The sequence below is a fragment of the Callospermophilus lateralis genome, chromosome 1 (assembly GCF_048772815.1).
Source record: "Callospermophilus lateralis isolate mCalLat2 chromosome 1, mCalLat2.hap1, whole genome shotgun sequence".
Taxonomy (NCBI): Eukaryota; Metazoa; Chordata; class Mammalia; order Rodentia; family Sciuridae; genus Callospermophilus; species Callospermophilus lateralis.
The window spans coordinates 170416664-170437279 of NC_135305.1; the positions used below are offsets into that span (position 1 = coordinate 170416664).

At 41.8% G+C, this 20616-nt stretch overlaps 1 protein-coding gene across 1 annotated transcript in view; it reads left to right on the plus strand.

The window, feature by feature from the left end:
* LOC143399502 (cadherin-related family member 3-like) overlaps positions 1 to 5791 on the plus strand; it is a 71933-nt gene extending 66142 nt beyond the window's left edge. Inside the window, exons 16-19 of the mRNA XM_076856219.1 lie at positions 206 to 225; positions 329 to 393; positions 2066 to 2114; positions 5628 to 5791. Of these exons, the coding sequence (XP_076712334.1) occupies positions 206 to 225; positions 329 to 393; positions 2066 to 2114; positions 5628 to 5791 (298 nt within the window). The remainder of the gene's footprint in view (positions 1 to 205; positions 226 to 328; positions 394 to 2065; positions 2115 to 5627) is intronic.
* Positions 5792 to 20616: the final 14825 nt, after the last annotated feature.

Consider the following 20616-nt stretch of genomic DNA (forward strand, 5'->3'; position numbering starts at 1 on the left):
TAAATAGAATTTATTGATGGTGTATTAAGTGTGTAGTGGTAGTTGATGCAGACCATTTTATTATTCCTCATAGAATATTTCATGTTTTCCTGGGAATATAGGATGATGTAATAATAGTCATGTGCTGACTATTGAATGAAATCAATTTTTAACCATGTGTTAGCATAATGAAGCTGATATTTTGTCAAATTTTCTTTCTCTACAGACAAATGAAATATATTGCAGGTAAGATATAGATTGCCAATTGTTACACAATTATCCTTAAATTGTGTGATTTTTAACGTGCCTCTCACCAGATACCTGTTTTTGTTTATTTGTTTTGGAACAGGGGATAATAATCAGAAAGAAAAGGTCTTTACAGAAAGCAGAAGTAAAAAATTAGAAGTGTTAACAGTAAGTGCATTTTTGTGATCCCTCTATGGTTAAAAAAAAAAAAAAACCCGCTACATTTTCCTCATAGTTGTTGTGCAAACGGAGGTTTCATATAGACATATGGTAAATTGACACAAGCATCAGAGAAAGGAAATAACATAATTTCAATTTATCTGTTTCTGCAGCCAGAACAACTCTAGATAATGGAAATCCTGCACCTTTCATCATTAGTTAAAAATAAAAGCAATATTTGAAAATAAATTATATATGTGATAGAGCTGAATAAGTTCTTCAACCTTCAAGTTTTTAAGCAGATGGGAAATCTGTGCCCTAGAGCACGCAAATTATTTTCAAACTGGCTGACTCATATTCATTGAATAATTCACATAACCAAGTGTAGCAGGGTAAGACTGGTTCTAGGAAAATTAAATGTAGGCTAGAAAAGAAGGGCATTTTTAGTTTTCACCTCTAATTTTTCTCTCCACTGGCCTCCAAGGACCTTTTTACCTGAGTCTTTACTGACCGTGACATTGTCTCATGAGCTTGCTCTCACTCAGGGCTTCTTTCCCCTGCCTCTTCCCTTAGGAAATGGATGCCACCTAACCACCTGTATTAGTTTGCTAAGAGCTGCTGTAACAAAATACCAGACTGGGTGGCTTAAACAACAGAACTTTATTTCTCATGGTTCCCAATGCTAGAAGTCCATGATCAGGGTGTTGGGCAGGTTTGGTACCTCTGAGTCCTTTCTCCTCGGCTTGCTGAGAGCTGCCTTCTGGCTGTGTCCTCACATGTTTGTGAGGGTGGTCTTTGCTTTTAATGTCCTGATTTCCTCTTTTTATAAAAACATTTTCTGTATTGGATTAAGCTCTGCCTCTAGGACCTCATTTTACTTTTTAAAAACCCTATCTCCAAATGGAGTGATGTCCTTAGGCACTGGGGGTTCGAATGCCAATGTATGAATTTGGGGGAGTGGCACAGTGTAACCTGTAATACCTCTCATCAAGATGAAATTTCACATTAAAAAAAAAAAAGAGGAACTGAAAAGAACTCATGGAAATGGAAGGGAAATCAGTAGAAGAGAGGAAAGGGACAGGGGAGGGACAAGGGAAGAGAAAATACTAGAAAATTATATTGGCCAAATTATATTGTTATATTGTATGCTTGTATAAATATGTAACAACAAATCCCACCTTTATGTACAACTATAATGCACCAACAAAAAATGTGGGCAGTAAGCCCAGCGTGGTGGTGCACACCTATCATCCCATCAGCTCGGGAGGCTGAGGCAGAAGGATTGTGAGTTCCAAGCCAGCCTCAGCCAACAGCAAAGGCACTGAGCAACTCAGCGAGACCCTGTCTCTAAATAAAATGCAAAAAAGGGCTGGGGATGGGGCTCAGTAGTTAAGCACCCCTGAGTTCAATCCCTGGTACCCCTGGCTGCAAAATGTGGGAAATTAAAAAAAAAAAAAAAAAAGACCAGAGTTAACAGGGGTCATGGCAAGTAGACTGATGTGGGGGGATGGGATTGGGAGGAGATAAGCACACCCAGAAGTTTTGGTCCCTAGGCTGAGCACTCAATAGATTAGAAAAATGAGGTAATTTATAATAAGTCATCTTCTCAAAGAATTCAATACATATCAAAACTAATTTTATCAAGCCAACTTTATTGCTAACAATCTGTGTTTTTTCAAAGGAAACCATTGTGTATGAGACCATGTTTGATGGAGAAGCCATTGATCCAGGTATGGTGCTTAATTATCTTTTGAATGAAGCCCAATTTTGCCTGTTTGGATATTAAACTATATGGAATAAATTGCTTGTTATTATGCTTTGCAAAATGAGATCTGTCCTAATGCCATCCCCTTTAGGGCCAGGCAGGGATCAGATAAAGCAGTCAGTTAAAACATGGGAGGCAACTGATGTTTGGGGGATGTCACCATTACTCAGTTCCACTCCTCAAGGACGTGGGAGGAATAGGAAGGAAGTTGTTAGAGGGTTTGTAAAAGCCTGGAGGTGGAGAAGTTAAAAGATGAGGGTTTCAGTGTGGACAGTCAACAATGCTCCGAATGAACTTGGGGCAAAGCATTTAACCTTCCTGCATCTCCCTTTTCCCAGCTGAAAAACCTATGTTGTCTGCTTCTTGGTGGTGATTGTGCAGTTTAAGCATAACTGTACTAACTTGTAAAAATCACTGTACAAAATGTCACTTAACATGGGACATTAGTCACGAAAGTCTCCTTGGTACTACAACAGCTTGTGATACTTAATGAATTCCTGACAGCTTTGGATATCTTGGCATGAAATTATTGATGCTTTATTACTAACTTCTAGGTTCTCCCTAAAGAAAGTCACTCCTTTTAAACATATTTTATTAAATTAAAAACATACTAGTCGTATTCGAATTTGGTTTATATTAAATATGCTCCTATGGGTTTTAATTTCCAAGAATCAATTAAAAGTATCCGTGAACATTTACTGAGTGATTACTATGCCAGAATGGCAGGTCCTACTTAATCCTCCCAGCAATGAGATTGTCTTTATTTCTACTTTCCTGTGATGGAGACACCATTATTGTACCCATGTCGTGGACTTTTTTTTTTTGTACCGGGGATTGAACCCAGAGGTGCTTAATCACTGAGCCACATCCCCAGCCCTTTTTTATATTTTATTTGGAGACAAAGTCTCTCTGAGTAGCTTAAGGCCTTGCAAAATTGCCAAGGCTGGCCTTGAACTCGTGATCCTTCAGCCTCAGTTTCTGGAGCCACTGGGATTATATTACTACTATTTTTAAAATGAGTAACTGGGAGAGACAAGGTCAATAACCCAGAATCATCATTTAGTAAGAGGAAAGAGTTACCGCGAGAAGCCAGGCAGTCTGACACAGGAACCCTCATCCTTAGAACTATTCATGACCCTGCTTACCTGTGAACAGCCTGGTAAAAAGCAGTGCACCACCAAAAACTCTGTTCTAGTTCTTCCATTAAAAAAAAAAAAAAAAAAAAAATGGCGTCCACGAATCTGTACAGGCAACAGCTACTGCAGTCCCTGACCAGTGCCCAGCCATTTTCATCTTCTCATTCTGGAGGACTGCTTACCATGTGTTTGGACTCCTGCATTTGGCTTATTTTGAACCTGGATGTTTGATCCTCAGCAATTTATTTTCAAGTTCTGAGATGAAGTATGGAATGATGGTAATTTTTTTTTTGTGTGTGTGTGGCATAATGGATTCTTTTCTTTTTGGATGAAGGGGCTTTTCAGTGAAGTGCATTGTCCACCTCAGCGTGGTGGCCCTTGCAGAAGAATCAATGAATGGACTTCTTTAAAAAAATATTTTTAGTTATAGATGGACACGATGTCTTTTTTTAAATTTTTATCAAAAGTTCTGTGGGACTTAGAAAGTGAAGCATGAGGTACTATTTTGTTCTTGGAACCCCCTAAAAGTAAAATAGGACATGGCCCCCTAATCTATGTGGTCAGCATTTAGAGCTCTTGTTTTAGTCAGCTTTTTTGCTGCTGCTGTGACTGACAAGAACAATTTTAGGAGAGAAAAGTTTATGTGGGGTTCGTGGTTTCCGAGGTCTCAGTCCATAGACAGCAGGCTCCATTCCTCAGGGCTCGAGGGGAGGCAGGACATCATGGAGGAAGAGTGTGGGGGAGAGAAGCAGCTCACATGGTGATCAGGAAGCAGAGAGACTCCACTCTCCAGAGACAAATAGACCCCAAGCCACGCCCCCAATGTCCCCTCCTGCAGCCACACCCACCTGCCTCCAGCCACCACCCAGTTAATCCCATTAGGGGTTCATTCACTGGTTGGGTTAAGGCTCTCACAGCCCAGTCCTGTCTCCTCTGGACCTTCCTGCACTGTCTCACCCTGAGCTTCTGGGGGACACCTCACATCCACACCATAACAGCTCTGCAGCCAGACTGCCTGGGTTCAATCCAGGTCTGTCAATGATGGCAATAGCAAGTGGCTCGGCATCTCTGAGCCTCAGTTTCCTCATTTCTAAAGTGTTTCTAATAATATATAAAATACCCCATAGGGATGTTGGGTGGATTTGGCATGTAGTAAGCAACTATTATTACTGTTACTGTGTTGATTTGTTAATTACATCTTAGTCACACACACAAAACGATTGACTTCATCAGGCTCTGCCTTGCATCTTTTTCTCTTGTATATTACTCTCATTTCAGTATTATTTCTATGAACATGGTTGATAAAACCTTAGAACAATTGGAGGACAATTTTTTTGGGGTGGGGGGACATGCTTTTTTTTAACTTTTGTTTTTAAAATAATTACAGACCCATAAAAAATTTCCAAAAATACTACAGAGTTACTGTATATGTACCCCTCTGTCACCAAGCTTCTCTTAAAGGTCATTTTTTTTTAATAGTGCCCAAACCAGAAAATTGGCATTGGTGCCATACAATGTAATAGACCGCAGACTACTCAGATTTCATCAGGTTTTTTTTTTAAATGTACTTTTTATTTTTGGTGCTAGGGATTGAACTGAGGGGTACTTTGCCACTCAGTTATATCCTTAGTCCTTTTTATTTATTTTTAATTTTAAAAATTTTTTAATTTTTAATTTTTGGTACTGGGGATTGAATCCAGGGCCATTCAACCACTGAGACAAATCCCCAGCCCTTTTCTTTTGTATTTTATTTAGAGACAGGATCTCATTGAGTTGCTTAGGGCCTTGCTGAGTTGCTGAGGCTGGCCTCAAACTTGCAATCCTCCTGCCTCAGCCTCCTGAGCTGCTGGGATTACAGGCATGTGCCATCTTGCCTGGCTTTTACATGTACTTAAAATATATATATGTGGGCTGGGGTTGTGGCTCAGTGGTAGAGGGCTTGCCTCTCATGTGTGGGATACTGGTTTCCATCCTCAGCACCACATAAATAAATAAAATAAAGATATTGTGTCCATCTACAACTATACATTTAAAAAATATATATGTATACACACACATACACACATAATATAGTTCTATGAAATTGAATCATATGTAAAGATTTATATAACTGCCATCACAGCCAAGATGCAGAATGGTTCCATCCCACAAGAGAATTTTCCAGATGTCACTGTCTGTGAAGTCACACCATACCTCATTTTGTTTCCAAAGACTTGAGAAGAGAAACTTGTCACTGTGTCACTGTGTAGCAAATGCTCAATAAACGTTTGGTGCAATGCATAAATGTTTTGCAGATTGGTTGTGGTTCACTGTCCCTGTGTTTTGGTCTTTCCTTCTCACAGTGTCTGGGAATGTGTACAAATACAACAGCAGAACAGGTGCAAGAAAGTGGAAGAAGCCCCCCAGGCACCGGGAGGAGGAGGCCTTGACGGATGTGTATTCCCTCCCGGACGCCCACCTTTCTGAGCAATCTACCTCCGTTGTTCAAATTCCTCTGCAAGGATAGCATTTTCCAGTGCATTTTTGTGCAGGTGACTGTTGTGGATGATTTTTTTACTTGGCTTTCTGAAATTCAGTTGTAGATGGGAGGCCAGCCATTTGTTCGGGTTGATAGCTTCCTGTAATCTTCCAGGTCAGTGTCTTGGAGAGGACATCAGATGGTTGAACTTTGACCTCTTGATGTGTTTTGTTGAAAACCAGAGACTGAATTGGCCTCTGTTCTTTGTTTCTCTTTGCCCCAGTTTAACATGCTTCTTTAGATCAGAGATTTTGTTTTGCCCACAACTGTAAACCCAACACATACTTGGCCGAGTCAGGGTGGACTCCATGCTTATTTGCTGAATAAATTAATTTGAATATGTGAATACAGACCTCTGGCTTTTAATTCAGAATGCTTATGCCACCATGACCCACAGAACAGAAATGGGAATCAGCTTTAGAAATTCTTGGTTTCTGGTAGTTATAAAAAAAATGCAGTTTTTTTTTTTTAAGTATTTTTCAGAAGCACAATTGATCTTGCTTTTAATTTTCTTTTTATAGCTCTGTGGAGAATGATCACCTGAAAAGTTTACTTATTCATGACTTGCCAAGGAAAAGTCAGAATCAAGTTTTTTGAGAGCTATGCACTTAGGCAAATAACTTTCAAAATACATATGGCCTCTCCATCTCCCTCCTGGTCTATCAGAAGAAATGCGACAGAAGATTGAGGGCTGTTGAAAGGCTGAAATAGGGATGTTCATGGAAGAGGCCAAATCCATATTCCAAATGAAAATCCATAATGTGAATCTGTAGTCATAAATTAAGTTTAGCCTGGGACCGTATTTGCACATAAATACACTATATGCAATTAACTAATATTTGAATCAGAATATATCAGCTTGGAAGACTCATTGTTTGGATATGAAGTGTCCCCCCAAACCTCCTGTTAATGCAGGAATATTCAGAGGTAAAATGATTAGACTGTGTGAACTGTAACCTAGTCATCCATCCTAATTTGAATGACTGACTGTGTGGTGACTATAGGCAGGTGGGGACAATGGCTGGAGGAGGTGGGTCACTAGGGAGGGGTATGTCCTGGAAGGGTTCTTCTTCCTGCTGCCCCTCCCTTCCTGACCCCACCATGAGCTGAGCTGCTTTCCTTGGCTGTGCCCTTCCGCCATGATGCTCTGCCTCACCAGGGGCCCAGAGCAATGGAGTCAGCCGTCTATGGACCGAGACCTCTGAAACCATTAGCCCCAAATGAACTTTGCCTCCTCTAAGTTGCACTTGCCAGGTATTTTGGTTACAGTGATGAAAAAACCAGGTGAAACAATGACCCCCAAATATCTTCCTATCCATCTCCCTTGGCATAGGTGACACAAATAATTCCTTTTCAGCCCAGGGACACCTGATCTCCCATCAAGGGGAAGAAGCTGAAAAGAAGCAGGCTCATTTTTTCTTTACATCTTCCTTGAGTGGGAGGATCCTCAGAGGCATTCTGTGGAGGGACATCAGTGGATCTGAACTCCGCGCTTTGGACAAGTCACGTATTCTCTCCGCGTTTCTTCTTCCAGTTCCATTTTTTTTCTTAGTTTCATTGTGAGAAACAGCATAAAACAACGGAGATTCAACACTTGGAGGTACTTCCTAACCTACAAGCCTTACTTAAAGCTTAAATGGGTTTAGCTTCATTAGATCAAAATTGGTGGCTGAGAGAGCCATGGCTTGGGACACAGGAACACAGAAGGGGGTCACTTCATGGTTGTAGGCCAATCTAAGTTTCCATTGGTGGTAATGAGCTGCACAGTGTCTGTGCGAAGGACTTACTGCCTTCTTCCAGATGGTGCGGCCATTCCCCACCGGGGGAGAGGCCCAAGGCTGTCTCGGAAAGCATTCTGTTCTCTCCAGCAAGGCTCTCTCTGGATCAATTATGATTTGATGGATATAGATGTGTGAGGCTCCATCTGCCACCACCTGAGCTTTTAAGGAAACAATTTTTTAAAAAAGGAAGTGCTCACCAACTTTTCAAAGTCTGGATTGGATCAATTTGTGTTGGAACTGCCTGTGTGGAAACCAAAAAAAAAAAAAAAAAGAATTCTTCAGTTGCTGTTTTCGGCACAAACATAAGTGTGTGTGAACCTGCTTGGTTGTTGGGGATCTCAGTCTCAGACCTGCCAAAAGAGGACGTCTGAGCTGGAGACAGCACTGGGGGCGTTGTTTGGGAAGGAAGGGAAGAGGGCTTGCCCTTGACAGCAAGGTTCTAGAACGGAACCTCTCTCTCTGTGTCATGATCAGTTTGCCTGCGACTCCTGAGGCTCCTCTCTATTGTATCAATAGACTCTGATTTAATAATAATGATTGCATTTGTTTCCTGAGGCTGCCATCAAATTACCACAAACTTGGTGTCTTGAAACAACAGACATTGGTTCTTCGCATCCTGGAAGCTGGAATGCTGAGATCCAGCTGTTGGCTGGCTGTAGAGCCTCTGGAGGCTCCAGGGGAGGATGTGTTCCTGTGCCTATTGGAACAGTATCCTGTGGATGCTGCTTTCCTGGTCTTGTGGCTAAAGTCCTCTGTTCTCTCCCTCCACCAGCTCAGCACTTGTCCCTTCATGTGTCTGTCAAATTTCCTTCTGCTTCAGTCATTTGTTGTTGTTGGTTTAATTTCTTTTCTTCTTCTTCATCTTTTTTTTTTTTTTTTTTCTGATACCAGGGATTGAACCCAGGGGTGCTCAACCACTGAGCCACATCCCCAGTCATTTTTTGCATTTGATTTAGAGACAGGGTCTCATTGTGTTGCTCAGAGTCTCACAAAGCTGCTGAGGCTGGCTTTGAACTTGTGATCCTCCTGCCTCAGCCTCCCGAGCTGCTGGGATAACAGGTGTGAGACACTGCCGGAAGGTTTAATTTTTATTTGATCTGTTTTGCTTAGACTTGCCTTTGGATTAAGGGTCTACCTACATAACCAGCATGATCTCCTAATCTCACTGCCCTTAATTAATCATACCTATGAGGATTCTTTTTCCACAAAAAATCTTGTTCAGAAGTTCTGAGAATTAGGAAATGGATATGTCTTTTTTCAGGGTCACCATTCATCCCACCACAGTGATATTCCAAAGTGTGTGATAGATAGGTGCAAGCTTTCTGATAGACAATGTGGCTATTTTAGTTTCATGGAGTATCTGTCTACTCTGTGCCAGGAATTTGAGGAGGCTTTTAATCAATAAAAATACAAATGTCTTTGACTTGGCAATTTCGTTCCTTGGAGTTTCTACAAGATCTGCAGGATTTACTTAGATGGTTGCTCATCTTAGAGAGATGGTGACCCTTCATTGGCTAATGTCCTACTCTCTGCAGTGGAGGGAAGCTTGAGAGAACCTCATCTTCCAGAGTGAGAGCCGCCCTTTCATACCCATACCCTAGGGATCTCATGTGCTGGTTCTTGGGTTCTCTTCTGGTTCAGAGGGGAGAAAATTCTGGCAGCTTTTCAAGCACATCATCTGAGTTCCTCCTGTATACCATCTGGAGCTGCCTCAGCCAAGCCCAGCCTAGAGCAGAGCTTCGGCTGACCTGCAGATAGAGTTGAGCCAAGATGAGTAGCACTGGCCATCCCAGGCCAGCCTTGATCAGACCACCTTCAACCTGCCCTTGAACTTTGAATTAGAACAACAAATGATTGGTTGAAGTCATTGGCTCCTTCTCTTTCTTTTCTTCCCCTTCCTTTCATTTCCTCTTTCTTTCTTTCTGTACTGGGGATTGAACCCAGGGTGCTTTACCACTGAGCTACATCCCACAGGGTCTTTCCAAGTTTCTGAGGGCCTTGCTAAGTTGTTGAGGCTGGCCTTGAACTTGCAATCCTATTGCCTCAGCCTCCCAGATCACTGAGATTATCATGGGCCACCACACCAGCTTAGCCACTGGTTTCTTATACAGTAATGATGTATTTGGACCAGAAAGAAGCCAGGTGAAATCTTCCTATATTTCTCTCTGTATTTAAAAACACATGCAAAGAAATCGAATTAAAAACTTGAGCCCAGAGAAAATACTTAAAAGGTGGGAAGGAGATCTGATATAAATTACATTAAGATGAAGTTGCAGAATCTGCGTTAAGAGGGACTACCAGACTATATAGTGTTTGAAGATCAGAGCTGTGACCTACCAAAAGTACTATCCCACAGTGCTAAGAGCCACAGCCAAATAATATGATGCATGGCATTTTTGGTTGAAAGGTGACGCCAGCAAGCCATTGAGATGATATGATTATGTTAAGATTTGCATTCATATGGATATTGGACTCCTGCTGTCCACCTCGGGCCTACTAAGGGACTCCTGGAGAGTTCCCATTGGTTGGGGAAGTGCGGTAGGAGGGAATTCCGGAGGAGGACCTTCCTCTTGGGTTCCGGGAGAACGCGGCGTGGGTCAACCGGCAATCTTCCCTGATGCGTAGGGAGCATTGGCGGCAGTTTCAAAAAATAAAGTTTGTTCCTGCTTGAGTGGCTCGTGATTTTGTGCCCAGCCAGACTGCGGCACCACAGTGCCTGGCCCAAGAGAAGAGCCTGACAAATACTTGATAAATACATTACCTCTGAAATACTACTGGTCGAATCTTTCTCTGGCAGACTGATTGAGATGCATTTCCTCTATTATAGGTCCTGGGTTGATCCTGGGTCTCCTTGCATGTCTTCAGATGGGGGGTTTATTAGTTACCAGGCAACTCTTTTGCTTTTTGGAATAACATCATGATTAGATTTATTTTATTGAAACAAGAGAAAATCGAATCGACATTGTGAAGGATGTGCTGAAGAATTAAAAACCATGATGTTTCTCCTTCTTAAGAAGACTCCCTGGACCAAGCAGTTTTACCAGCTGATAAAAAAACTACTGCAGACCAAGACACACGCATAATGGCTTCTGTATTGTTATTTAATATTTCATCTAACTCCAGCATTGAGCTCCTTCATCTATAATAAATGACTTACTTTCAGCTGGAAAAGGCAAAATGATCCCTTTCGGATTGAAATTACCTGGAAATGTAATTAACGGCATCTCATTTTGGGAGCTCATCATCTGAAGTCTCTGTGGATGTCTTTAAATAGGAAAAATTGGCAGTTTTATTGTGTTCTTGATATATTGCAAATAGAGCTCCTGGTATACGCGGCTGTGGGACTGGTCCAGAAACCCCATTGGACATAAGACAAATTTAGTTTGTGTTTATTGTAGCCAACAATAAAATTGGGTTTAAACAGTTCTTTATTTAACAATTGGAAACATTTTTTTGTTTGTTTGTTTTTATACCAGGGATTGAACCCAGGGGTGCTTAACCACTGAGTCACATCCCCAGCCCTTTTTATGTTTTATTTTGAGACAGGGTCTCACTAACTTGATTAGGGCCTTGCTAAGTAGCCGAGGCTGGCTTTGAACCTGTGATCCTCCTGCCTTGGCCTCCTGAGTCACTGCACCTGAGTGTAGGGAAGAATTGAGGATAAAGACCACCCACTGAACTCTTTAGCTCTCTTATCTTCTTAATTTTTAAAAGTCAGTATGGAGGTCTCTAATCAATTTATCTAGAGTGATTAGTAAACTGCTTTACCCATAGTGCTTGAAAAGGGTCATTAATTATATTTGTTATAGTCCTAACCACAGTTACTAATACTGCTGCTGTTATGACCTGCGTGAGCTTTCTAGCCCCTTCTTCAATACCCTGGATGCACAAATGCCTCTCCTCCATCATGTTCATGCACTCTTCCCCTCACAGATTTGGATTGTTTTAATCTTACCCACAGAAATACTGTGAATATGCCATTGAGCCTTCTTCTTCCCAGGCTTGCAAAATCAAAGCCAAGGAAGGGTTAATGGAGAAAGTCAGGTGGATTCCCAAAAGTTTGTCATTATAGTACTGGGCTCTTCTAGCTAGAACCGTTAGAGATGAATCATGAACTTGTGGCACAAGATGTGATTAACTGGGTACAAGCCAAAGCAGCAGCCAAGAAACATCCATCTGCTAGATTCAGGGATGAACTTGTCCCCTACACATGGTTCATTCTTCTCTGTCTTGTTCCAACATCAAGCTCCTCTGTGCTTGCCACCTACTGGGTCCTTAAAAGTGAATGTGGACTAATCAAAAGAAAGGTAAGTACTTTATCATCAAAAATATTTTAATTTAAAAAATATGTTTAGTTGTAATGGACACAATACCTTTATTTTATTTTTATGTGGTACTGAGTCTAGAATCTGGTGCCTCCCACATGCAACGCAAGTGCTTTACGACCGAGCCCCATCCCCAGCCCTGTTTTGTATTTTATTTAGAGACAGGGTCTCACTGAGTTGCTTAGGCCTCGATAAGTTGCTGAGGCCTGGCTTTGAATTCATGATCCTCCTACCTCAGCCTCCTAAACTGCTGGGATTACAGGCATGCACCACCATACCCAGCTTGCTTTCATATTTTTTTCTAGTTGTAAACGACACAATACCTTTATTTTACTTATTTATTTTTATGTAGTGCTGAGGATCAAACCCAATGCCTCACACATGCTAGGCAAGCACTCTGCCACTGAGCTACAACCCCAGCCCCTTGCTTTCATTTTTTTTAAAAAAAATATATTTAGTTGCATATGGACACAATACCTTTATTTTATTTATTTATTTTTATGCGGTGCTGAGGATTGAACCCAGTGCCTCACACTTCCTAGGCAAGCTCTCTACTGCTGAGCCACAACTCCAGCCCCTTGCTTTCATTTTTAATGCAGCCCAATAGATAGTTAACTAGTTGGTATGAAGGTTCCATTGCTTATGGACTCACATGCTTTTTAGTTTTCTTCCAGGTCTGTGGTGTTGCATGGATAGTTCTCACCTACTGACCCCTTTTTCTAATGTGGGGTTGCTGAATACCTGGCAGAGGCGCTGATGCTCTGCACGTGGTCCCCAGCAGACATTGCAGGTGGACTGTAGCATGACTTTTTGCTAAGTATGGATGTAACTGTGAGATTAACTATGGAGATGAGCAGCACAGATTTCCTGTTAGCAGATGGTCCAGATGCTGGTAACTTGGAGGTGAGCCCTAGGTCAACTGGACCCCTGAGTAAAAGCTGTGCCTTTCCTAGGGTAGCCTTCATTTAGCCAGGTGGGCGACTAGGAAAGAGGTCATAAATTCTAAACCACTATTGGATAGCTCTGGGGGAAATATTGGCTCCAGAGCTCTCCTGCTCCCCTCCCTGCTGGTTGAGGTTTTGTCTGCCTTGCATTGTATTTCCATTTCTCCTCTGTTCAGTCTTGCTTCTTCTCCTTTTCTTTTTTTGGGGGGGCACTTGGCCACGTAGCCCCATCCCCAGCCCTATTTTGTATTTTATTTAGAGGCAGGGTGTCACTGAGTTGCTTAGTGCCTTGCTGAGTTGCTGAGGCTGACTTTGAATTTACAATCCTCCTGCCTCAGCCTCCTGAGCTGCTGGGATTACAGGCGTGCACCAACATCCCTTTTTAAAAAGATGTTGATCCCTAATAATTGTGTTGTACTTCAAACTTCATGTCCAGGTGCTGTTTCCAGAGAACCTAATCTGGAAGTCACTAACACCGTTGGAGCTGGCATGCAGAATTAAGCTCACCTGCCATCCTATACTAAAGCAAGCGTGCACTGATTGGTGGTATGATCAAGATGCCCAGATTATTCAAAGATTTCCTTTAGTCTTATTGACCATGGACAATCCAGCCATGTATCAGTGATATGGCTCATTTCAGCAAAAAAAGCATGCTTTTTCTTTTTGGTCCCAGGGATTGAAGCCAGGGGTGCTTAACCACTGAGCCACATCCACAGCCCTTTTTTAGTATTTTTAAATTTAGAGACAGCGTTTCACTGAGTGGCTTAGGGCCTCACTAAGTTGCTGGGGGCTGGCTTTCAACTCTTGATCCTTCTGCATCAGCCTCCCAAGCCACTGGGATTACAGGTGTGCATCACCACGCGCATCCAGCATGTTCCTCAAAGCATTCAAACAGTTTCCTTCATAGCTCCAGATGGGGTTTCTCAACATTTTAGGGGGGACAATTCTTTGTGGCCATGGCTGTCCTGTGCATCATGGGATGCTTTTCGAGCATCCCTGGGCCCTATGTACCCCTTGCTCGCAGGAACTTCCTTTCACCAATTGTGCTCCCAAATGTCTCCAGACCTTGTTAAATGTCTCCCAGAGGAGTGGGGCGAACACCACCTGGTTGAGAACAACTGGTTGAAAGTTGTTCCCAGGGAGGCGTTTTCCAGGTAGGGAAATGAAACAGCATGTTTTGAAACATTCCTTTCTTATGGGCCAAGATCCCTGATCTGAACTTTTTTACCTAGAAGGGAACAATAGGTCCTTGAATTAATCATCACCTGGACAGAAGAAAGGTTGATTTCCCTTTTAACATCTTCTTTGACAGCCAAACCAATTCCCCTGTTTCCTAGTTAACAGGGTTGAATGGGTAATAAGACGGCTGGAAGCTGCCCCACATCTCAGGACCGGCTTTGGTCTCTCATACCTGCATCCTTCAGGGGCCTCTGGTGGGCGGGCAGGCGGGCTGCAGTGGGTGGGAATTGCTGTGGACTGGGGGAGGCTGAGTCCCTCTTGGGGTCGCCCCAGGAGCTGGTTTTCTATCCTTATGACTGATCTGAGCTGGAAAGAGTACCAGTTGTTTACTTAAAAGCGACAGAAGTAATCGATTTCATGGGAACTTCTGAAAATAATTACCACTTAAAACCTGTTGGAACATTTGGGATCACGTGGGATGCACATGTCTACACAGATCGATTTACTTCAAATGTTCATTTGCTGCCTTTTCTAGATGTAATGCATAGCCACCGGAGAGCTCTCAAAATTGTAAATCAGCCAAGATTGGAGAAATTAAAAATGATTCATAATTCTACTATCTAATGAGAAGTATAATTACTATTTTAAAAATTAATTTTCTGAATCTTTTTTTTCCTGTAACATATACATGAAATAGGCATTTTGTCCCCTAAATAGGATCATATCAGATATGATTTTGCAACCTTCTTTGTTCTACTTGTTCATTTAGGCTGAGCTTGTCTTTTTTTGTATGGCTATTTCTTTCTTTTAATTTCAGTGATTGCTATTTCTTCATTTACAATGAAACCTGCTGAGGGGGAGACATTTTATTTATGAGCAATGGTCTGATCTTTGGAGGCAATAAAGAAAGGCTAGGAACAGGAGAGGGGCTGACCATGTTCCCAGACTTGCCTACTCCACGCCCTCACCATAAGCCTGGAGATAGAGGGTTTAGTCTGATTCGCTTTGCAGCTTCTTTCTAGAGAAATCAAAAGCTGAATCCTGAAGGAAATCTCCACTGATCATATAATAACTGTACAAGAGCTCTGAAATAATATTTGCAGCGATTGGCATGCAGCCTTTTAATGCCGCTAACACTGTGCCTATCAATCTAGAGGATTTACAAGGTAATAGGAAGAAAACTTTTCCCACAAAACCAAACTTTTTCTATCTGTCAAGCTAAAGCCCTTAATAAAAATGCTTCAAGCTGAACTTCGAGAGCACCTTTGCCTTGAGAGTAGCAGATTGACCTGAGAGATGCTTACAAAGGGATTCTGAAAGGCTCTCAGGCAATATGGCTCCTTCTGGGATTTGGTAGTTATGGGGGAAGGCAGTTCACCATTCATTATTCCTGTGACTTTGAGCCAATCCCTTCCTCTCTTTGTACTTTCATTTCTTCCTTAGTACACATATTCTTTTAAGGAAACACAAACCAAGCCTGGCGTGGTGGTACAGGCCTATGATCCCAGTGGCTAAGGAGGCTGAGGCAGGAGGATCGAAAATTCAAAGTCAGCTTCAGCAACAGTGAGGCGATGAGCAACTCAGTGAGACCCTGTCTCTAAATAAAATATAAAATAGGGCTGGGGATGGGGCTCAGGGGTGGAGTGCCCCTGAGTTCAATCCCTGGTACTTCCCCTGTCCCCCTACCCCCAAAGAAAGAAAAGAAGAAACACAAACCAACACTAATTTGGCTTCTTTTCTGAGCCAGGCACAGTATGGTGCAGAAGGCAGAGCAGGGAGACCAATGAACCCTATGTCCCCAGGCAGTTTACTGCCTATGGCTGGGCTGCCAAGAGCCATGAGGCTGGGGAACACCTGAAATGGGCAGATCCACATTGCATTGTGCTTTGAATCTGTACTACACACTGGGTTTTGAAGACTTAGTAAGAAAAAGCATAAAATGCACCTTTCCTTTTTTTATATTGATGACATGTTGAAATGGTGATATTTTTGATATTGTGTTAAGTAAAATATACTATGAAGATGAACTTCTGCTTTGTTTGACAAAATGGGGCTGCAAGAACCTATACAATTACCATGTCCAATTCCAGCTCTGATTCATATAGTTCTTTTTCTTTTTGTACTAGGAATTCAACCCAGGGACACTTAACCACTGAGCCACATTCCCAGACCCTTTTTATATTTTATTTAGAGACAGGGTCTCATTGAGTTGCTCAGGGCCTCATTGAGTTGCTCAGAAGTTGCTGAGGCTGGCTTTGAACTTGCGATCCTCCTGCCTCAGCTGGCTTTGAACTTGCAATCCTCCTGCCCAAGCTGCTAGGATTGCAGGTGTGTACCACCACACCCAGCTGATGATTCACATAGTTCTAAAGGGCAGTGCCAATTGAAGGGGAAGACAGACTAAGCATATGCTGTGGACTTAGGAATGTGTGTTCAGTATACAGAGTGCCATGAAGGAATCAGCAGGAGACTTATCTGAGAAAGAGGGAGTCAAGTAAAGAGTGAGGAAGTGAGGTGGGTGCTGGAGGATTGGCTTATTTCATCTAGTGTGATAGTCTCCAGTTCCATCCATTTACCAGCAAATACCATAATTTTGTTCTTCTTTATGGCTGAGTAAATGTTCCATTGTGTATGTGTACCACATTTGCTTCATCTGTTGAAGGGCACCTAAGTTGGTTTCATAGCTTAGCTATTGTGAATTGAGCTACTGTAAACATGGATGTGTCTGTGTCACTGTAGTATGCTGATTTTAGGTCCTTTGGGTATAAACTGAGAAGTGGGATAGCTGGGTCAAATGGTGGTTCCATTCCAAGTTTTCTGAGAAATCCCCATACTGTTTTCCATATTGGCTGCACCAACTTGCAGTCCACCAGAAACGTATGAGTGTGCCCCTCTTCCCTCATCCTCGCCAACATTTATTGTTATTTGTATCTTGATAATTGTCATTCTGACTGGACTGAGATAAAATCTCATTGTAGCTTTAATTTGCATTTATCTAATTAGAGATGTGGTACATGTTTTCATATATTTGTTGGCCATTCGTATTTCTTTTTCTGTGCAGTACCTGTTCATTCCTTTGCCCATTTATTGATTTGTTTATTTGTTTTGTTGTTGTTGTTAATTTTTTTGAGGAAGTAAATGAAATCAGAGAGCTATTATGGAATCCCAGGAGCCAGAATTTGGTGACCAACATAACAGGTGGGATAAAAAGAGATGATTATTCAGGTGATTCTGTTCTAAAATACTGGATGTGTGGGGCATGTACTTTTAGGATAGCTCCTTCCAAAGTCAAGGGGGTATCCTTCCTTCCTTTCTTTCTTTTCTTTTTCCCCTCCCTCCCTCCCTCCCTCCTTTCTTTTCTTTCTTTCTCTCTCTCTCTCTTTCTTTCTTTCTTGGATTGAATGCAGAGGTGCTTATCCACTGAGCCCCATCCCCAGCCCTATTTTGTATTTTATCTAGAGACAGGGTCTCACTGAGTTGCTTAGGGCCTTGCTAAGCTGCTGATGCTGGCTTTGAACTCACCATTCCCCTGCCTCATCCTTCAGAGCTGCTGGGATTACAGGCATGTGCCCATCAAGGGGGTATCATTTCTGACCTTAAGAGTTGACCACTTAATGGCAGAGAAAGATGCATGCAAATCTCCCTGCATAATACAAGGGAGTGAAATTTTAACAATTGGCCAGGAGAAATCTTTTTCTGAGAAGCAGGATTTGAGCTGGTTTGGGAGAATGAGCAGGATTTCATGAGCGGAGAGGAGAGGACAGGATGTTCTAAATAATAAAAAATAACTACCATGAGACATTTGCTGTTATATTCCAGACCTCCTGTAGGTGTTCTGCAAACATAATTCATCTCAAAGCAAAAGTTAGGCGGGCATGATTACCTGCCTTTGACAGCACACATTAAAGTTTGGGGGTTAAGGAACTTGCCATAAATTTTCACAGAATCCTGTTATTCAAGGATGGAGAAACAATTCAAGTCTAGCTTGTTCTGATTCCAGAGGCCCTGCGATTCATAAACAATAACAATGGGCAATAACACTTGAAAACCATGTATGGGTATTTTTTCACATATTTATTGAGTTTTAAGAGGCATCAGAGCACTGATATTGATTGATTGTTTATCCTGTGTCAGTCAGTGCAACTGTGGACTTCCCTGAAGGAGCAGCATCTGCCCCAGATGTGAGCACAGCTGTTGTAGGCAGACCTACAGGGTTCAAGTGCAGGCTCTGTTACTTGAGCTCTCTGCATCTCAGTGACCTCATCTGTAAAATCAGGATGGGATGACAAAAATAATTTCTTTTTGCTTATGAAAAAGAGTTGATTTTTGTAATGATGGCTATTTTAAAAAACCCACAATTTTATTTAATTCCCACCGTGACTCTAGTTTGTCCACTTCAAATGAGTTAAATATGTTTCATAAGGTTACATGGAATCCTGGCAGGCCAAGGATTCAAATTGGGTTCTTTTTTTTTGGTACTGGGAATTGAACCCAGGGGTGCTTAACCACTGAGCCACACCCCCAGCCCTGTTTATATTTTATTTAGAGACAGGGTCTTGCTAACTTGCTTAGGCCTCCCTAAGTTGCTGAGGCTGGCTTTGAACTCATGATCCTCCTGCCTCAGCCTCTGGAGCCACTGGGATCACAGGTGTGTGCCATGGTGCCGAGCTAAACCAAGTTCTTTCTAACTCATTTGTCCGGAAACTTCTTCCATTTGGGTTGAAGCAATAACAACATATTCCAGGTCTTTTTCCTGTATGCTAATTTCCGTGCCTTACATCAGAATGTTCACAAATGAATCAAAGTGGCGCTTCCCATTTTTCTTCTTCTTGTCTTACCTTCCAGGCAAAAATGATAAGTGGTGCTTTTGCAAATCCTGACCTCCCACTGAAAGCCTTTCAAACCTTAATTAATTCCTTTTTTTTTCCTTTTCCATTTTTTTCTTTTTTCCTGACATTGACACATGGAGTATAACTATTATCTGGGAAAAACTCTCATGGAGCAAAGCAGGGAAAATTTGAGGTTGGAAAGAAGACTTGGAATTCTAGTATTTGCTTAAGCCTAGTCATTGCTTAGCTGAGTTTCAGCAGAGACCAATTAAAAAAAAAAAAGACAATTAAGACCAAGACCAGTTAAAGAAAGGAAGACCTCATTCTGGAGCCAATTATGACCCTAATCTTCTGCCCCCCAAATGAGACAGGTTGTCATGGAGAGGGGCAAGACTAGTGAACAAAGATGTTTGTTCATGTGCAGTTTGAGGTCTGCTCTATAGATCTGCAAACTTTTCTTGAAAACGAACATAGTAAATAGTCTCAGCCTTCATGGTCATTTTTTGGTACTGGGGATTGAACCCAGGGGTGCTTTACCACTGAACATCTTCAGCCCATTTAAAAAAAAATTATTTGGAGACAGGTTCTTGCTAAGTTGCTCAGGGCCTTGCTAAATTGCTGAGGCTGGCTTTGAACTTGCCATCCTCTTGCCTCAGCCTCCTGAGCTGCTGGGATGACAGGTGCACATGACCATGTCCAGCAATCATCTTTGTAGCACTTACACAAACCTGCCATTGTAGTTTGAAAGAGGTCGTATAAGATACATAATACACAAATAGTGCAGCTGTGTTCCACACCATTGAACATATATCTCTGAACACTGGAAGCGGATTTCATATCATTTTCATTTCATTAAATATCATTGTTCTCTTGATTTTTTCCAACTATTTAAAAATGTAAAAAGTCATGGGTCAGAGTTGGCATACTGGGCAATAATTTGCTGCCAAATCCCTGTTTACTTTGTAACAGGACCTGTGTGAACAAATGGACCTGACCTTTACTCTCATAGATTTTTTTAAAAAAATATTTTTAATTGTAGATGGACACAGTACTTTTTTTTTTTTTTAAATGTGGTGCTGAGGATTGAACCCACTGCCTCACACATGCTAGGTGAGTGCTCTACCACGGAGCCACAACCACAGCCCCTACCCTCATAGATTTTTAATGAAAAAAAAAATTTTTTTTTTTTTTTTTTTTTTTGGTACTGAGGATTGCACTGAGGGGCGCTTAACCACTAAGCCACATCTCCAGCCCATTTTTTTATATTTTTTATTTTGAGACAAGTTCTCACTAAATGACTTAGAGCCTTGCTAAGTTGCTGAGGTTGGCTTTGAACTCCTGCCTCAGACTCTGGAGTTGTTGGGATTACAGGCATGTGCCTAGCTAATGAAACTATTTTTAAACAGGCCACTATGCTCAAAAATGTTTGGGGAATAAACACGGGGTTTTAGCAAAGTATCTTTATTGCAGAACTTCTCCAAGCCTTTAATATGCTCATGTACCTTCTGAATGTCCAAAAAGGAACTAAGGCAAGACAAATTTGCAAGGCCAAACTTATTTAACTACAAAACTTTCTGCATTCAGAATATTTTTCACAATTAACACCATACAGAATGTGCTGTGAGAAAATTCTTTTTTTTCAACAGGAAAATGAACTCATTTGACATGTCACCCAGTGGCTGAGCTGAAAGATTAGGTCTGAATCAGACAGAGGTTTCCTTCCTTCTAGGACGTAGTCTGTTTTGAAAGGACATC